Raw genomic sequence first — 18,655 nt, 5'->3', positions numbered from 1 at the left:
ATTCATTTTGCAACTCATTTGATAAATAAAAGTGTGAGTTTTCATGGAAAACACGAAATTGTCTGGGTGACCCCAAACTTTTGAACGGTAGTGTATGTGCAGCACTTTATTCACTCACACCAGCAGAGCCATCAGGGGCAAAGACACTTCACACAAATCATTCTGGATTTCACTAATTTGGAGGGACAGCGTGTTTTTGGAGAGAGGTGGAATGAGATGGACCAAACCCATTTATTTGCATACTTTGGGGTTCTTATCCTTGCTGGAGTTTTCAAATCCACAGGGGAATCCACAGAATCCCCTGTGGGAGGCATAAACTGGCAGAGAACTTTTCCAAGGAACAATGTCTCTGGAAATCTTCCAGATTATTTCCAGGATTATCTGCTTTGATAACAGAGACGACAGACCAGCTCGGCGGCAGAAAGACAAGCTTGCTGCCATCAGGACAGTATGGGACAAGTGGGTGCCCCGCCTCACCCTATTTTACAACCCTGGGCCTAATGTCACTGTTGATGAGCAGCTGATGCCATTCAGGGGCCGCTGGTCCTTTAGCCAGTACATATTGTCTAAACCCGCGAAATACGGAATCCAGATCTGGGCTGCCTGTGGTGCTGCTTCATCGTATGCATGGAAACTTACAAGTGTTGCTCGTGTTGTGTAGACTGCCAGAGTGTGTTCAATTTATAATTGAGTTCCAAGAAATAAATATCAATACTGATATTTGTTTTTTCCACCTATATCTTGATTGTACTTGATTTTTCTTTTGTAATTGCATTTTATCACAAAAAACGAAAAGCACTTTTATTAATAAATGTGATTTAACAGGGGTAAATGACAAATATTAACCATATATGCTGTCTATATTGCTTGTTATTAGGATAAAGAAAACATCTGTTAAGTATTTTTACATAAATTGTTATTGCTGTATTGATTGAAAGACCCAATAATGCAGTGGGTCCATCAGACCCCGCAAACACTGGCTGAGCGACCAAAACATGAATACCACACAAGGGTTAAGAGAAACTCAACCGTTTCCACAACAAGCAGCACTCGGTGACAATGGACAGAACCCTTTAACAAATGTACTCATTACATGTCATCACAAATGCATTTGGATGAAGTCAACATAGGCTGCAACCGTTAAGAGGGAGAAGAAGAGGTTTGTTGCAGCTGCAAAGCAACAAACAGGAGACAATGTTCACTTTGCATTTTCCTGTTCTGCAGAAACAAAAGCCTGCTTCAGCATCTGAATATGCTGGTGAGTTTTCAAAAACACCTTCAGGCAATCTGAGAGGTTTCAGGGCACGAAAAGTAAACAAATGGAACTGAACATATTTCCTACACCGTTAATGTGGAACTTATGTGCCTGTCAGGAAATTACTGAGCTGTTAAGCAGCAACAACCTCAAAGCTTGGTACAACAACCTCCCTCCACTTGAGGTATATCAGCTGTATGTATGTCATTTGGAAATTTCTATTCTGACGAGATAGTCACTGAAGTTTGAAACAACTGTGAGCAGCAACAACACCAAACAATAGACAGACCCAAAAGAGTAATGAAACTGTATAATCATAAAACCAAAACAATGAGCTAAAAGAAACTAAAAATGATTCTAGCTATGTTAATAGAGGTTAATCCTTCATGGATTTCTCACAATAAAGAACTGATTTCTGATCGAACTAAATCATTTGATACATCAATAACATACAAATATTGATTTATGCAGCTTGAAGTAATTTTAAAGCACAAATAAATAATATTAATCAATTAAAATATGAATTTGTTATTCCTTGTACAAAACGTAACAAGTAACTTATTCATATTCAAAATATTATTTTGTTCTTTTTCCATGATATTTTTTAGGACTGACTCAACAATGACTATTAGTTAATCTACTGAATTGACCAATAATAAGGATGAAATATATACCTTAGTTTACTAGTGTCAGGTACCTCAATCCCAAAATATCTGTACCAATGATTACCTTACATCAAAGTTTATAGGTTCCCTTTGTAGAATTTAGTGGCATCTAGTGGTGGAATTGCATATTGCCACCAGCTGAACAACCCCACACCCAATCCTCCTTTTCCAAGTGTGTAGAAGACTTCAGACAACATAAAATCGTGGAAAAGCCCTCCCAGGAGCCAGTGTTTGGTTTGTTCATTCTTGAAAACATGGTGGTGCAAAGCGGCGGACTCTGTGGAAGAGGACTCATAAACAAAACAAAACAATTTTTAGTCTAAGTTGATTATACACTGATGAAAATCTAAACCTAATCATGAATAACACATTACATTAGATATAGCTCTCTAGACCCTGGACCTTTAATCTACATCCTCTCTTCTGGATGCTGAAGTGGGACTTTAGCTGTTTTTGTGGTGTTTATCAGGATGTGGCTTGTGTGAAGAACATCCATGTGCTGCAGAAGTATAGGCACCTTCTCCTCCCTCCTCCTGCATCTCTTCCTCCTTCTCCCTCTCATGTCTCAGTCAGTGGGAAAAGATGAATAGGCAGCTGTTGCTCCCGGTACTTCAATGACTCAACCTTAATGGAGAGGAGCTGACAGAGGGACCGGGAAAATGAAACCAAGTACTGGAAGTAGGAGGAGGAGGTGACAGAGAAAGCCTGGGGGTGAGAACAATAGGGAGAGACAGAGAGTGAGTGGTAGTGCAGAGGAATGAAAGGGAATAGGGGATAATGTGAGGGGGTGGCATGACAGGGGGACAGGGAGATATCATTGGACTACAAGCGCAGCCAACCCAGGAAGATGTAAATGTTGGTTACTCATTTACATTCATTGGCAATTTCTGTCTCTCCCACTCTCTCCTAGTGTTCGCTCCTCCTCTGCCTCCAACACAAAAGCACAGGCAGAATGGAAAGAACAGTGATCTCTTAGCAGTGGTTATATAGGCACTATAACAACATTCATCTTTAACACTGTCTCTGTTGAAACACTCCAGGTATATTTACACTCCACAGTCAGAATTTGTCCCCTGTGGAATAGTTGGACGAGCGGTGAATCTGTGATGTAACACTGAGGCATGAACAGCTTCTGTCCAGCAGATGCCAGCAGAGCAACAGTCCTCCCACTCTGATCTATGCAGTAAAAGATTTCACTGACATGTCCTCCCACTACAGGTAGTCTCGAGCTTTGCTTGTTAACCCTTTTTTTCAAAAGTCCTATCTTTTACAGGCCTGAAGAGAAAAAACGACATTGCTCCTCAATACAATAAAAACAACATCAATAATAAAAATGATTATCTCATTGGCAAATGATCTGTGTGTGTTTTCTGTCTGAGGCCAAGTGAATAAATACATTCACAAGAGGTCGACACAAAACCACATCATCTGTGGGAACGTTCAATTCTCATGACAATAAAAAGCTCAATAACAACCACAAACAAAAGGAATAAAATGCTTTCACGGTGACAAGATCAACTACAAGACATCTTAAAAATATCCTAAATCATATGTTTGTTTTTAAACCCAAAGAGGTCATGACAAGCAAAATCTCAAAGACGTGTAATTCTTGATCTTTGTATAAAGCTTTTAGAACTTCTTTTGCAACAACAGATCAGCTTCTTCACCTCTAGGTGGCAGTGAAGTCAAGAAAATGTGGCAATATTATGGTGCTGGTCATCAAAATGGTCAACCAACCAGAGGGTTGTATTCAACAGTATCTATCTATCTATCTATCTATCTATCTATCTATCTATCTATCTATCTATCACCATGGCCGCACTTAACGCTGCTCTGAAGGAGCTGATGGTCAAAAGAAGAGGAGGCTGGTTCAGACAGACTCTTTACAGTCTGTCAATGGTGAGAAAGGAGAAAAGACTTGACCAGTCAGATGAATACTGCCAGAGTCCGAGCTTAAAGGGATGAACATGAGGTTAAGAGCAAAAGAGAAGAAGATCAAATCCTTGAATGCTCATCCTCAAATGCAGCAGGTCGAGTCCCAGATGGTCCAAAAGGAATTGACGGAAAAGTGTGACCGGGTCAAGTGGAGGGAGCTCTCCTTTGAGAAGAAGGTAAACCACATCATCCTTGAAAAGCATAAAAGTAAATCAACAAAAGCCAGTGTCACAACTGAAAACTTGGCACTTGTAGATGGAAATCTGGAGCTCATGGCCAAGCTGACCATCCACACAGAGAACCTCCAGAGTGAGACTGACAGAAGTCAACACTACATGGAGGAGAGTGTGAGCGGGCAGAGAAGGAAGCATGCTTTAAAAGACTGAAGGAGCAGGAGAGACCAAACACGAGATGTTTGAATATGTTATCTTAAACACTGGGAAATTCACTTTTCTTCACTATTTTATTTTGGAGTGGTTATATTTTTTTCTACGTTTTATGGACAAAACACAAAATTCTGTTGATAATTTACAAAATTGTCGACAGATTAATTGGTGGCAGGTCTAGTATCCACAATGTGGATATTTTGAGGGGTGACCAAGATCATACTTGTTATTATACTTATATTTAACTTAAATTACATAGTGTGTATAACTTCAGAAAAACAACAACATTAAAATAAGCAGTGATTTCTATTGTTTTTAATAGACTCGAAGTGATTAAAGTTTATATTATGAGTCATGTTGGATGACACAAGTGTAGTTGGGCTTTTTGTTGTGTTCGTGTTTCCAGTAAAGATCACACAGTTTGTGGTTTACGTTTGAAATGAAGAATTTTCTACAAATACTACAAAGAATTTTCTTTGTAGTCTTTGAAGACACATTTTAACTCTCACATCTTTGTTTGCAAGATGATGTGGAAATCCAGCTCAGCCTCTCATTGGCTAAAAGAAGATGATGGCTGCTCAGAGGCTCTTTCTCTTTTCTTTCTTAGTTTCGGCCTTGAACTGAATGGATTACCATGGAACCTGGTGGAGGGATGCAATATGGGTCAGGGAAGAACTCATTTAATTTTAATGCTGATACAGATCATGGGGATGAACCAGGATTTTTTTTTCATATCAGCTGTTACTGTTAGAACAATTACTCTTTTATTGTTAAAGGCTATATCACACTGTTTTCACAAGTTATATTTTGCCTGTATATATTATTTTTCATATATTTAACATTTTTATTCTTGTTCTTTTGTATTCACCCACTGGATTACAATGACATTACAAGGAAATCTTTTCTATTCTATAATTCACATATAGCCTGTTTTAGCAGTGACAAGTGAACGGGCCTCCTCGAATCAGCTGCATCTCTCTGACAGAGAGGAGAGACGAGCACGAGCACGAGAGGGAGGGGGCGACGTATGTGGATGGATGGATGACTGGATGACTGGCGCGCGTGCGTAAACGGCGTGTTTATGCGCGCGTTGTCGGGTGGAGGCGAGGAGATGAGGAGGCAGCAGCGCACGCGAGGAGAGAAGCGCGTTCCCTGATTGGCTGTAGGGCTCTGGTACCCAGCTACGTCAAGGTGAACATGTTTACGTCGAATATGTCGAGTGAAACCTTCAAAATAAGAGTATTCTCACTCGGAATTGCGTAATTTGATCAGAATTGTTCTTTCCACAATTGCAAGTGAAAATACTGCTCTATTTTGAATGTTCTTAATACTACTGTTAATATTATTGTTGTTGTTCTTATTATTGTTATGTTTTATTAACAATAATAAATAGGTGCCTCATGAAGAGGACAAATAAAAAACCCACAAATACAAAACAACAAAGACAAGAAGCAATGTCATTTAAAACTAAAGACCACAAATTATACAATACAAAATCTAAAAAAGACCAGGGATGAAATAATACAACATTATAGAATAAAAGACACATAAGTAATATCAAAATATACAATCAAATAAAGGCAATTCTTAATAGCTGCGTTTGGAGGGAATTTATTTATTTATATTTATTACATATTAATTAAAAATCTAAATAAAACATCCCAAATATGCCACAATAAAACGTGAAATGTCAAAGTATTTGAACGTGGTTTTAGCTGGGACCGGAAATGCTTCGTTGCATCGTATCTATCTTGACTGGGGTCCAGAGGAAGAGGAGAGGATGTGACTCTCTCTCTCTCTCCCATGTCTCATCCCTCTCTCTCTGCTGTTGTTTGTCTCCCTCCTTCCCCGCTTCAACCGTGGACAAAAATGGAGCTCGGCGGAAATTAGCCACCTCTCCCTCGTCCTCACCGCCACCGTGTTTGGAGAATGATCCACCGGCAGCTCGTTTTGTCCCAGGTAGGTCTCCTCCTCGGCCTCCATTGTTGCTGGGTGAACGCTGGGGGTGATGCGATGGGAGCCTCGCCGTCATGCCAGCCCCCAGCGGCGGCCCAGCAGCTCCTCCTCGTCGGGGGGGGACACGCTGCGCTGAATCCTTCTCGAGTGTTTCAGCGGAATTCACCGCAAACAGGAAACAGGCGGAGGACGTCGGGTTGTTTCTGTCTCTTGCCTCCGAATGGACCACACAGGCGGAACTGTCCTCGGGCAGCACTCCAGTGAGATCGCCTGTCAGAGGAAGTCTAAATTCTGTACACATCATCCCTAAAAGTTGATATTCTATCAAATAAAAAAAGGTCAAATTCGTGATTATGAGCGGATAGATGTTTGCCGAATTAAAGCGGGACCACGGGTGAGAGAGGACCTTCAGTCATCTGCCATGTAAGGAAGACTATATTCCCCAGGGAGCCACGCAACATGAAATTCATTAATTTTCTAAATGGTGTTTGGCGCTGGAGATGCCAGGGCCCCACAGCCTTACTTGTCCTAGTTTCTCCTGATTCGGGGTCTTACTACGACTGTGAGGCTTCCCCTCGTTGTGTGGGGGATTCCCATTCCCCGAAATCCTCTTAAATCCTGGAGCATCACACCACACATGGCTGCTTTCGTTTTTGTGGCCTTTTGTTTTGTTGATAACGTGGGGGGGTAATAAACTAAATGGCGCAATTATAATTATAATAATAGTTTTATTTTATTGGTGCCTTTAGAGACACTCAGGCACACTTCACAGATATGACAACAATCAAAACACTGCAGAATATCAGGACATCAATAAGCCAATAAAATAAGTATAAAATAGAGATTTAGATGTAAAAAAAACCCACTAAAAAATATGTATTTCCCAAGGAGCAACAGCAACAACTTTTTCTGGGCTAGACGTGACTCTGAGCTACAAATCACCGATGAGTGTGGTTGTCATGTTGACAAGATGGCGAGTTGTTATGACCTACAGCTCGTGACCATTACTACAGAAACCACTCTAAATATGACTATTTCCCACTCACTATGTCTGCCATTAACACGCTCCCATCTTCTCTCGCAGTGTGTGATTTTAGTGTTAGTGTTGGTGTGAGGTTGGTCTTGTCTCCAGAACACATGCACTCACGTGGCTTTAGAGTGTAGTGGTGAACCCAAGAAGTCTCTATGTGTGTCTCAATTCATGTGTGTCCTCAGAAGGACATGGTCTTTGAACCGAAATGAGGCGGTCTGGTTTTCTTATTGCAGCACCAGCTTGTCCCGCCCTTACAGCCGTCGCCTAGCAACAGATACGGATGAGAAAAAGTTCTTCGGTTGATGAAAGATGCTGAAAAGATGTGTTTTTGTGCGCCGTTAGGTTGAGTTGAAGCCGATACTTAAATTTAAAAATGAATCCTTGTACCGTTTTCTCCTCACCTGCTGCCGCCAACAGTTCGTCAGTGAAGCGCAATGAACCCTGGGATAGGTTGTGGGCAAGGATCCACCCGGTGGAGCCTCCGTTGCTCGGGGGTGGAAGGACACATATGTCACATTTGAAGGAGCCTTGGAATTGGGACAGACTATAGTCGTGTCGATGTGACGCAATCAGCCTTCAAATGCAGCCTCTGAAGGATGCAACCTCCCAATTGAGACGCAGCTTGTGTAGGTGCTTTACAAAGACATCAGTACGAATCAACTTCTACTCATGTTACACCTGTAAGCAAGCGTCCATGTACTGTATCTGCCACAACACTGCTGACCTTTGACACCATTTACATCATAGTGAACATACTGTAATGAAATAGAACGTTTTGCCACGTGTTTTCATCTCTATAATTATGTCCTGAGCTGTGTAGATTAGATTTGTGCTGGTGCTGGCTTTCTGCGCACATTGTGGAGATTAAAAAGAGCAGCAATTTGACTGTTTTCAGTGGGACACCCGTCTCCTTGTACAGAAGATAGAGCGCTGACTCAGCACTGGGATGTTTTGTCTCACTGGCTCTGATCTGAAACATCTAGAACCAGCTGACTGGACTGTCTTCTGTATTAATCACAGAAGTTTGAAAGACTCACAAAACAGAAAGGTGTGACGATTCGCCACACTGATGCCCTGTCCACACTAATTTTGGAAGACAAAATTTTCCCTCTGTGTTTGGGCCCCTCGTCCACATGTAAACTTTGTTTAAGTCACTAAAAAGGAGATTATTACTCTTTTACTTATATAACTCTTTTACGAACACTTCCAAAGTGCACATTTTCAAAAACTCTGGTTTTCATGTGTGTTCATGTCAAACGGACCGTTTGGGAAACAATGACTTCACAACTTACTTAACACAGGTCCACTGTTGCTTTGTGTAATGAGCTTGCACCAGAAACCTTGCCCAGTACCAATAGGACAATGGCGTTCTTCTCTAGTATTTGACCAATCGTTGATGTAGACTTTATCGCCACCTACTGGCCTGGCATGCTTAATTTGAGCGTTTGTAGTGATTTTTCCGTCCCCGTCTAGATATCTAGATATATCATCAAGATATTTTTAGTGTAGACGGATATTTTTCTTTAAATGGAGGGGAAATATCTGTTACAAAATATCCACTGTTGTATAGACAAGGCCTGAAATTGCTGTCAAACTGGCACTTTTGAAGGAATGTGAGATTCTTAGAGACAAAGACTTCAACTATTTATTATTTTCATTACTCATGATGCATGATTATTTTACATTTAGTCATTGAAATGTTGAAAAAAACCCATCACAATATCACAGAGCTCAAGGAGACTTTAATATGCAGTCCTATACCTAAATATATTTTTACTTACATGGACATTAAACAGAGAAATATTTAGCAAATACTTACTTTCAGAAGCTAACAACAGCAAATGTGATCATTTGCTTAAGAAAAAACTTAAGAATTCATCAAATGATGGTGGATTGTAATCATGGTGGCAGCTGATCATGGACTATGATAACAACATGACTGCTTGATATACAATATGCCTACTCACATATTCTGCCATTACTGGCAATAACTCCTCCATTTCAATTTTCATTGCTGCTCCCTTCATTTCTATCAGACATTTTCCTATGTCTAAATAGTTTAAACATTTACACAAATTTTTTTTATATGTTCAGTTACACACAGCATCTATTGCACTTCTGTCCGTCCTGGGAGAGGGATCCTTCACATGTGGTTTCCATTGAGTTTTCAACATTTTCCCCCCTGTTAATAGTTTTTATTTGGGTTGTTTTCCTTTTGTTGAGGGTTAAGAACAGAGGATGTTGCACCTTGTTAAGCCCTATGAGACAAATTGTAATTTGTGAATATGGGCTATAGAAATAAAATGAAACCATTGTAAACATATTGAATGGGCTGTTGTTTGGCCTGTGGTGATGCTGGTTGCAACTTTCTTTCTGACATTGTAAAATTGACCTGCAATAGGACAGACAGACGGACAGACGGACAGACAGACGGACAGACAGACAGACAGTGGTTCCTGGAATATGCCAATGGTATATGTTAGTATGGCATTGATTTTCAATGGCAGAGTGGCGCTGTCCCTGTAGGTCATATGATTGTGCTCATTACTCATCACGGGAAACACTGGTGGTTCCTGTAGGTTATCTGAGGACATGGACCTGTTCAATTCAGTCCGCAGACCGCCTGTTAGCGCTCTGCCCCACCCCCAACCACATGCAGCTACATACTGTAGCTCTGTTTGCCTGGTTATGTGTATGCAAACTTTATTATTACTGAACATATGGCATGTCCAAATTGCACCAAATTCGACACTGGGCTTTCTTGTTCTCAAGATATGCGTTCCACATACACACAGATTTCTGGAATTAGATGGAATTGAATGGATCTATGATTAAAACAAGAAACATGTAACTCTAACATGTCACATGGAGGAACTCAATGTTAAAAAATGTTCCCTGTGACTTTTATACTATTATATACTGTGGTGTGAAATTAGTATTACTAATGCATTGATCTATAAGCAGGATTTTATTGTTGTAGTTGAATGAGCTTGAGCTCTTTTAAACTATTTTGTATCAAACAGCAAATAATGATTATCCGCTGATTATTTTCTCCATTAGTTGATTGATTGTTTTGTTTGTTAAAGTTCTGTGTTTCACAAGTGCTCAAAACCATGATCAAAGATATCCAGTTCACATTCTCTGTAGCTGCGCTGATTCTGTCTGTGCCTTTAACACACACACTCACCTAATGTCAGCCCCTGACCTGGGAACATTTGTGTGTGTTTCTCTATGGGCTCAGATCAATGTTCTGATTCAAATGGACTGAAAGAAAAATATTTTGTTGGCATATTTTCTGATCAACTTTTAAATATTTGCATGTGTTTTTGAACATGTTTGATGCACTTCCTCCTTTACCTTCCAAAAACGTTCTCCCAATTGACACACACACACACACACACACACACACACACACACACACACACACACACACACACAGGAATTTAAATAATTTGTGTATAAAGTCTCACATCAGATTGAGGACTGTAGCGATGGTGTACAGTGGCTCAGATTTAATCTGTTCTGGGCTGCTTCCAACAATGTGTTTGTTGATGTTTTTAAATGACGGGTTGAACCCTGTTTGTACAGTATTTGTTATAACAGTGCAAACATCAGCATAATATTTAGGCCCTGGCAGAGTGCGGAGTGGATCCAAGTAGGACATGAGTCATCTGAACCTTTCCTCTTCCACAATTGACAGTGGTTTGTGAACAGAGAATTGTTGGCTGATATTTTTCCTTGGTTTCTGACCTTGCTGCAGGGTTGTTGTTGTTTCATTGAACAGTGATTGAGATTCTCTCTCTCTCTCTCTCGCTCTCTCTCTCTCTCTCTCTCTCTCTCTCTCTCTCTCTCTCTCTCAATACACAAATGCATTGTGTTTCTTCCAGATACCTGGTAAAACTGCCAGAAAGGTGGAGCAAAAGTAGCCATTTTAGTCTCGCAAACAAAAATTGTCTTGCACGGTTTGCATCATTTGATTGATTCTTCTTATCGGCCTCCATAGAGACCATGAATCAAACTATTGAGAAGAGATATCAGCTGATAACAATTGGTGGCTGACTGACTTGAGCATCCTTACATTTATAACTATAGATAATATTACTTTTTGGCAAATGCTCATATTTAGCTCTTTATATGAAACCACACTTCTTCAATGTATCCATCTTTCCCCATTAAATGATGCGCTGGTGGCCATATGTCTGCCTTACAGGCTTGTGTTGGACCCACCCAAATATTATCCAACCAGTTAAAAGTTAGGAAAATGGAAGATAGATAGATAGATGAATAGATGGATGGATGGATGGATGGATGGATGGATGGATGGATGGATGGATGGATGGATGGATGGATGGATAAACTTGGCCCTGCGAACCACCCCCTTCCACAGCCTCTTCAGTTAATCATTTAAATCAGTTAAAAAGCAACGCTTTATGTCTTGCACTTTTTTTCCATGGCTACGCACATAATATATAGGACACGATAACAGTGGAGACGTCAACCTAACCGCTCTAAGTCCTGTTCTGTCACGGCTGACTGACAAAGGTCAGAACAGGCCCAGCAGTTATAGCAGCAGCAGAAGCTGTGACACCGTTCAGGGACTTTAAAATCCTTAGTGTCTTCTCTTGTTGTTGGAGTTATAACTCGGTCATATCTGAATAAACAGACATCATACAAATAATTAACGCCGGTGTAACTTACACTTATAAAAAAAAAGATTGGGTCATGTTTAACTTGTGGTCAGTCACTGAATCTAAGGTAACTTTACACTTCCTGTGTATATTCGACAAAATGGAACTATTATTCCACAACTAATTATAGGAGGGAGGGAGGTGGTGTCAATGTTCTCTCTCAACTCAGAAACCCACTTAATCATATACTGTAGCTGCTGTAGTAAATATGTTTCCATGACATTTACAATGTTTTACATACTGTATAGAATTAGTAATGATTCATCGTATGGTAGTAGATTCATATATTTAATAAGACCAAATGGTCAGGTTAAAGTAGCTAGAAAAGGCAAACGGAGAAGGGGATGGCTAGCTTATTTTAGCGGAAACTGGAAGCAGCGTCGTATTGTCCCAGACAATGCATGCAACCTGCTCTCTTGTGCACCCCCTGAATGGCAGCCAGTCACTTCACAGAGAGACATTCACACTGTCACAACAGGGTCATGAAAATGTTCAATCCAATTTGGATTTCTCCCACTATTCTTGATGTCTGACGATAAAGGGTTGTTGTACCTGCGTGGCACACATGCCTAATGAACCGGCATTTGGACTAGGTATCAAAAGGCAATAAAACCTATCAAACTTAATGTTGTTAAATCTGCCTTTCTTTTTCTCTCAGCCCTTCTCAGCTCAGCAGGGTGTCACCACGTTCATCCGTTGTTTCAAATTAAAAGCCCTCTTTGTTGGGCAGCTTCTGCAAAATGTATAAAAGGGAAACACTGGATGATTAATAATAATACGTTGAAGCTAGACTACAATTAGAATGGTTATGAAGGTCATTACGGAGCCATAGTTCTGGATCATCTCAGGTCCAGCAGAGGCTTTTTAGTTTCTTCTACATCTGCTCTACATGTGTATCTGCTCTACATGTGCATTGAATTCATAATCACGTCGTCTTGAATGCAATTATATCGGTTAATTACGCGAGTGTCTGAGTAAGTGGGAAGAACAACTGGGGACTGATCCCTCGAGATGCCACAGCCAGCTACGACATCGTACCAATATCCTGCGATATGACTAATGAGGACTGTGGGGATTTGAGCGTAACTTTGAAACGTGTTTGTGTAGTTTTCATATGTGCCCGACCGGGCTCCTGCTTATTTGCATATGTGTGTCACTGTGCACACCGTTGTGTCCCTGAGTTTGTATGTATTCCAGCCTCTTATGGTAGTTACAGCTACAGCAGTCACAGCCACCGCTGGAGACTGTTACAAGTTTACTACACAGCAGTCATCATAGACATAATATAAGAATGGAGTCACTCTATTGACTAACGAGGGACAATCAGAAAATATTGACATGAGAAAAAGGATCATGTGAAATTGATCGTGTCTTGCGTCCTGTGAGGACAGTGAGAGTATCTGGGAGAGTATCTGCTGTTTGCAGTTGTGATAACCATGTTTGGTGCTTTTCATTATCAATATCCACGTGTGACTTGACTTAAAAAAAAAAAAGTGTTTCTTTTTGGAAAGAGAGACAGAAGCAGTGATTCGTTTAATTTTCTGATATGAATGTTTTTCTTAATTATCAGCCGGGGCAGATTGAGAACACGCTAATATAATATACTGTCCGAAAAGTATGTAATTCTCCTACAATATGTGGATTTATGTTAAAAGTTACATTTTTGTAACTGGGATGTCATGCTGCAGTTGCTTTTGGAGAGAAATAGTTTGTAATTCATTTTTCACAACACACCCAGCAAGGTGTTGAAGCCCAGTGAGCAAGTGTAATGAGAGTCGAGGCCATGACACAGCAAGTTTTATGAATTAATTTGTGTTGTCCACAGGCACCACACAGTAAAAGGTTGTTGTAGCCACAACCGACCAGAGGTTAAAGTCCTCTGATGAACGACCAGTGTGGTGCTGATGAATACTGGCCACAAAAAGCTCTTTCATATCCGAGGTGAACCGCCTTCAGTGGACCAATCACATTTCAAACAAACGCATACACATCACCGTGTTGCTGCTAATGTTGGTTTCATTTGCAGGCTTCTCTTCCCACTGCAGCAATGCAAACAAACCATGTGACCATCGAGCGATGCACATGACAATGGTGCTGTATCTGTCGCTGTGCTGTATTTGTTTTACGTTGACCATCATTAGACGCTGATGTTGTGTCTGTCTGTTGTATATCAGCATTCTGTCTTTCTTCTGGGTGGAGGTCAAACTGTCTTTGTCTCTCTGTTTCCTGTTGTCTCTGCATCTGTGCTAAAGCTCCTCAATAATTCATATTCTTATCTAACAAAGAATAAAAGTATGATGATGATGAGCTTTTCCCCCCCCCCCCATCCTCTAAAACGAGTGCACACACACTTTCACCTGCTACATTCCCTGCCTCTGCTTTTTGTTCTGTGGTTTGTAACACGCCACCCTTCTCCTCCCACTTCCCGTAGGTTTTGGTCTGCTTTGGGTTGACTGGTCATTATGCTGATGCAGCTCTGTAGTTTCAAGGTCAGTGCCCCCGCTTCACCCGCTACCACCTTCTCCTATGCATGCTCACCAACATGAAACACCCTTTGTCGTTTGTCTTTGTCTGTCAGATTTACCCACCTTTATATGTATATATGCATACATACATACATATATATATATATAGTTGTGTGTTCATGTCAAAATTGTAACTGTTTTTAATAAAGAACAGTATTTTCCAAAGCAATATACTGATATAACTTTAAGCTGAATCCACACTGATGTTGGCTTTTCACTAATAGTCCAATCACATGGTGACAGAAGCAAACACATTCAAATTGTATTGGGTATACCCTTTCTTCATCATCAACTGCACGCACATAGTGCTTCAGCATTTAGCCCGATCCGTCGGTGCTGGCTGAGTGGTGCCCTGAAGCTCCCGTCTTAACTGGAACATTCTCTGATCTGATCTGAGATGCCAGGGTGGAAAACTCTCTCCCCTGCATGTGGACTTCCTGGTGATGATGCTGCATCTTGCAGTGATCACAGCATCCACGCTGCACAGACACTGAACTCTTAGGTCACGCCACACGTTTAAACCATTTCTTCAGGTTTGGCAAGGTTCATGTTGACAGGTTACTTTTCGTTAACCGAGTCTATTATACTATTAACACGATAAGGTTGTGGTGTTTTATATGTTGGTTGAATATTTGGTTTCTGATATTTTATCCACCCAGTACTGGGAAGTTGATACAACAGACATTAATTATAGTTGTGTATAATTACAGGGTGTTTTGTATGAGGTCATTCTGTTTTGTGTTTTTGACTAAATCCAGTGACAAGATAACACACTAAATGACAATAGACGTAGATCAGTATTTCTCTGACACAGTTACAAATTGATAAAAAAACTAAAAGACACAGCCTGTGTTCGCAGGAAGGTTGGCATATTTAGTATTTTTTAATGACTGCTAATTTGGGTAGCATTCTTTGGATGAGTACTAATATTTTTGCCATCTGTTGTCCATTGATATGATTGTTATTTATTTGAGGATTTACTGTTCTCTCATTTGCCTTTTTTTTAATTTTGTCTTCAGAACAAAACCTTTTACCTTTTTATTCAGCTAAAAAGCTTCTTGTGGTGTGTTTTGTTGTAGAACTTGTACCAGAATAGGTTCCTGGGCCTAGCGGCTATGGCCTCCCCAACTCGCAGCAGCCAGACCCGCCAACGCTGCAAGGTTGCGGCTCGTCACAGCTACGGCCCAGACAGCTTCGCTGTGAACGGCCTGAACCAGGAGGCCTTCATGCTGGGGCTAGCGAGGTCCACCAGTGACACCGATCTGGTCTCGCCGGATGCCCGATCCACCCTCACCATCAGCTCCTCCCACTACACCATAGGTCAGTCTGAAGACCTGGTTATCACATGGGACATCAAGGAGGACGTGGATGCTGGAGACTGGATTGGAATGTATCAAGTTGGTAAGTGAGACATAACATGATGACTCTGAATGTTAGAGTTTGATACAAGATGAATTATACTTTTTGTTTAGTTTAATGACACTAGCCTCAAAAGCTACAAGATAGGTTGACAATTAATCTTTGCCACTTGTCAATCTGCAACGAGGCAATACTTGTATTGTTTATAATGTAATCTAATGCTCATATAATAATATAATAACGACGTTCGCTGGTGTAAGAGTGCTAAACCGAATCGTCTCTATTTATATAGCGCTTTTCTAGTCGGCATCTTTTCCAAGGACACCTTGTAATGCGTAATTGCAGAGACGGGGATCAAACAGCCGACCGTCTGGTTAGAGGACGACCCGCTCTACCTCCTGAGCCACAGAGCACCATGACGACATTGTTCACCATTCGCTGTCCACATACCAACAGCAGCAGTTTTGTCGGTTACAGTGTCAGAGGTCATGTGGACAAACATGGACAAACTCTTTTTCCACTTATGTTTGGTTTTATTGATATATACCATTGACTTCTTGATTTACTCTTAAATCCTTGCCTAATAACTTCCCAAAATGTACATTTTTGATCCATCACTTTGGTTGCCTGCCATGGCTGGGCCAATTCACATTTTGCTGATTTCCAAGTGACGTTATAACAGTCACAGAACAGATCTACAACCAACTAGAAGGGAGCTCTGACAGTGTTTACCTCTGCTAAGGCTAATGCCCTATCTCGCCATGTCAATGCACTGTTTCCTATTATTTATCAGGACTATGCGGTCCGCCATATTCTAATTTGTGCTGCTCCAATTTTATGATGAACCCCAAAAAAATGCTAACCCTTCTCATAATAACATAGGAGATCTCGTGTGCTATTGTCTGTATAAGCTTTTACTGTCCATACAGACAGTCAAACCTCATAGCTTCTGCTGTGCGTGTTCCTGCAAGTGGCATGCAATGTTGTCCTCTCTCTCATGTGAGAGCTTGTCTTTCACTCTTCACTTCAGAAAAAATGTAAACACGCTACAAACTACTTGTTTATTCCATTATAGAAAATATACCATCCACCTCGTTTCATACTGTCTTGATAGCGGATTCAACAGATTTTTCCACATCAGTGACAGCCATCCTGGTCGTTAATAAATGCCTCGGCCGCTCCCTTTTGGCAGTCCTGTCCTGCCAGTCAGTCATGATCAAAGTGCTAGCCTCCAGGCTGCCACAAAATCTTGTACAGAAACTACTAGAACCTACTGACCTTGGAGATCTCCTGACTTTTCATCTGCTCTTCATCTGGCATCATCATGAGTTTGACATTTTGGGGTTCAGAGGGAAATATCTTGACATCTACAAGAGACACATCCGTGGTCCCCAGAGAATTAAAATTACTTTGATCCCTAAGCTTTTATCTAGCACCAGTAGCAGGTCAAAATTGAAATATGTCCCTCATTTTGGTTGTGACCAAAATACCTTCATAAAACAAATGCATTAAATGACACTAACATGGCTGGGTTTGGGTTTTTAATCACATTACTTGATGTTATCAGTACACTTGGTGGTTAGGGCTCTTGATGGAGTGTTGTTTAAGACATTGTTTACTGAAGAAAATTCCCGAAAGCATTGGTAAGTGCATAAAATGCAGTGTCATTAACAACTACTCCTGAAGAATCAAATGCTATTTATGTTGCTGAGTGGAATTGGGAAATTGAATATAAAATGATACGACTTCCAACTAAGACTGTGGTTTCATCAGTTTCCTCTCGTTGCAGATGAGGCTTTGTCGGAGAACTTTCTGGACTATAAGAACCGAGGAATCAACGGCTCCCACAAGGGACAGATAGTTTGGAAAATTGACTCCACCTCCAACATCATCGACTGTAAGTAATAAAAACCCTGCAAGGCAACAAGTTGTTTCATATTATATATATGATACAATTTTGCCCATTTCTGTTTGCAGTTCACATGCTGTGCAGGCTTAGTCAAAAGCAGCTATTATAAAACCATCTATGCACAAGATTTATGAATTAAAGTCACATAGTCGTTTGAAAGATGGACACATTCAGTGGCTCTGTTTAAAGGTGCTTTAAAGGAACCAATCGCTGAGCAGACACTGGCAAAGTGTAGCTACCTGTTCTAAAATAGTTTGGTTCATTTTGTCAAGAAGACGGAAAAACCTGTTTCATGTCCACACTGATTTCACACTGGGGGAAACATGAGGTCATGTGATAAGGAAACTTATTCAGTGGTCAGTTACGATGATGTCATTCCACAGAGGGAAATCATTTCTGAAGACTGACAGCAGCTCGAGCAGCAGTTTACTGGACGTGGTGTGTCACAATGAGTTCACTTTACAGTTCACTGTTTTAGTTCAGTTTCATCACTACTCATCTCCAGTGGCAGCAAGCAGGCGTTTTCAGTTAATGCTGATTCAAGCTTTTGATTCAAACAAATGCTGCAAAGCTCGTACCACACTGTCGTATGGTCTCTGACACCAAACAGACAAACACAGCCGTGTTGCACTGAAGGGGTCAGATGTGAGGCAGCTTCCAGCTGTTTTCAGACACGACCTCCAGAGGATTTCCAGAGAATTTGGTCCGGACTTTCTCTGGAGTTTGCCTTTTACACATGCACAACACAGCAGGGGATACTCTGCCCTGAAGAGTTCACATCATCACAGGCTCCTCCGGACTTTCTGCGGACTTATTACTTGAGGACTGGCCAGAGGTGCAGCAAGTTCAGAGGCTCCCAGTCTCTCATTTGCGCAGACATATATCCCCACTGGAGAATGTTCAGTGCATGTCTGAGAGCAGCTTTAGTTGGAAGTCAAATATAA

General features: G+C 40.9%; 1 protein-coding gene across 6 annotated transcripts in view; it reads left to right on the top strand.

Moving 5' to 3' along the window:
* The first annotated feature begins 5,785 nt into the window (after nucleotides 1-5,785).
* LOC117753980 (E3 ubiquitin-protein ligase HECW1) overlaps nucleotides 5,786-18,655 on the top strand; it is a 62,919-nt gene continuing 50,049 nt past the window's right edge. For 2 of the 6 annotated variants that reach the window (XM_034572583.1, XM_034572581.1), the window contains exons 1-4: nucleotides 5,787-6,200; nucleotides 14,350-14,407; nucleotides 15,523-15,844; nucleotides 17,592-17,699. In XM_034572583.1, the coding sequence (XP_034428474.1) occupies nucleotides 14,381-14,407; nucleotides 15,523-15,844; nucleotides 17,592-17,699 (457 nt within the window). In that variant the 5' untranslated portion in view covers nucleotides 5,787-6,200; nucleotides 14,350-14,380. Of the gene's footprint in view, nucleotides 6,201-14,349; nucleotides 14,408-15,522; nucleotides 15,845-17,591; nucleotides 17,700-18,655 lie in introns of all 6 variants that reach the window. The other 4 variants (XM_034572580.1, XM_034572579.1, XM_034572578.1 and 1 more) reach the window with 3 other exon arrangements.

The sequence above is a fragment of the Hippoglossus hippoglossus genome, chromosome 20 (assembly GCF_009819705.1).
Source record: "Hippoglossus hippoglossus isolate fHipHip1 chromosome 20, fHipHip1.pri, whole genome shotgun sequence".
Taxonomy (NCBI): Eukaryota; Metazoa; Chordata; class Actinopteri; order Pleuronectiformes; family Pleuronectidae; genus Hippoglossus; species Hippoglossus hippoglossus.
The sequence above is the reverse complement of the archived record's forward strand: the minus strand, read 5'-3'. Positions and strand labels throughout refer to the sequence as shown.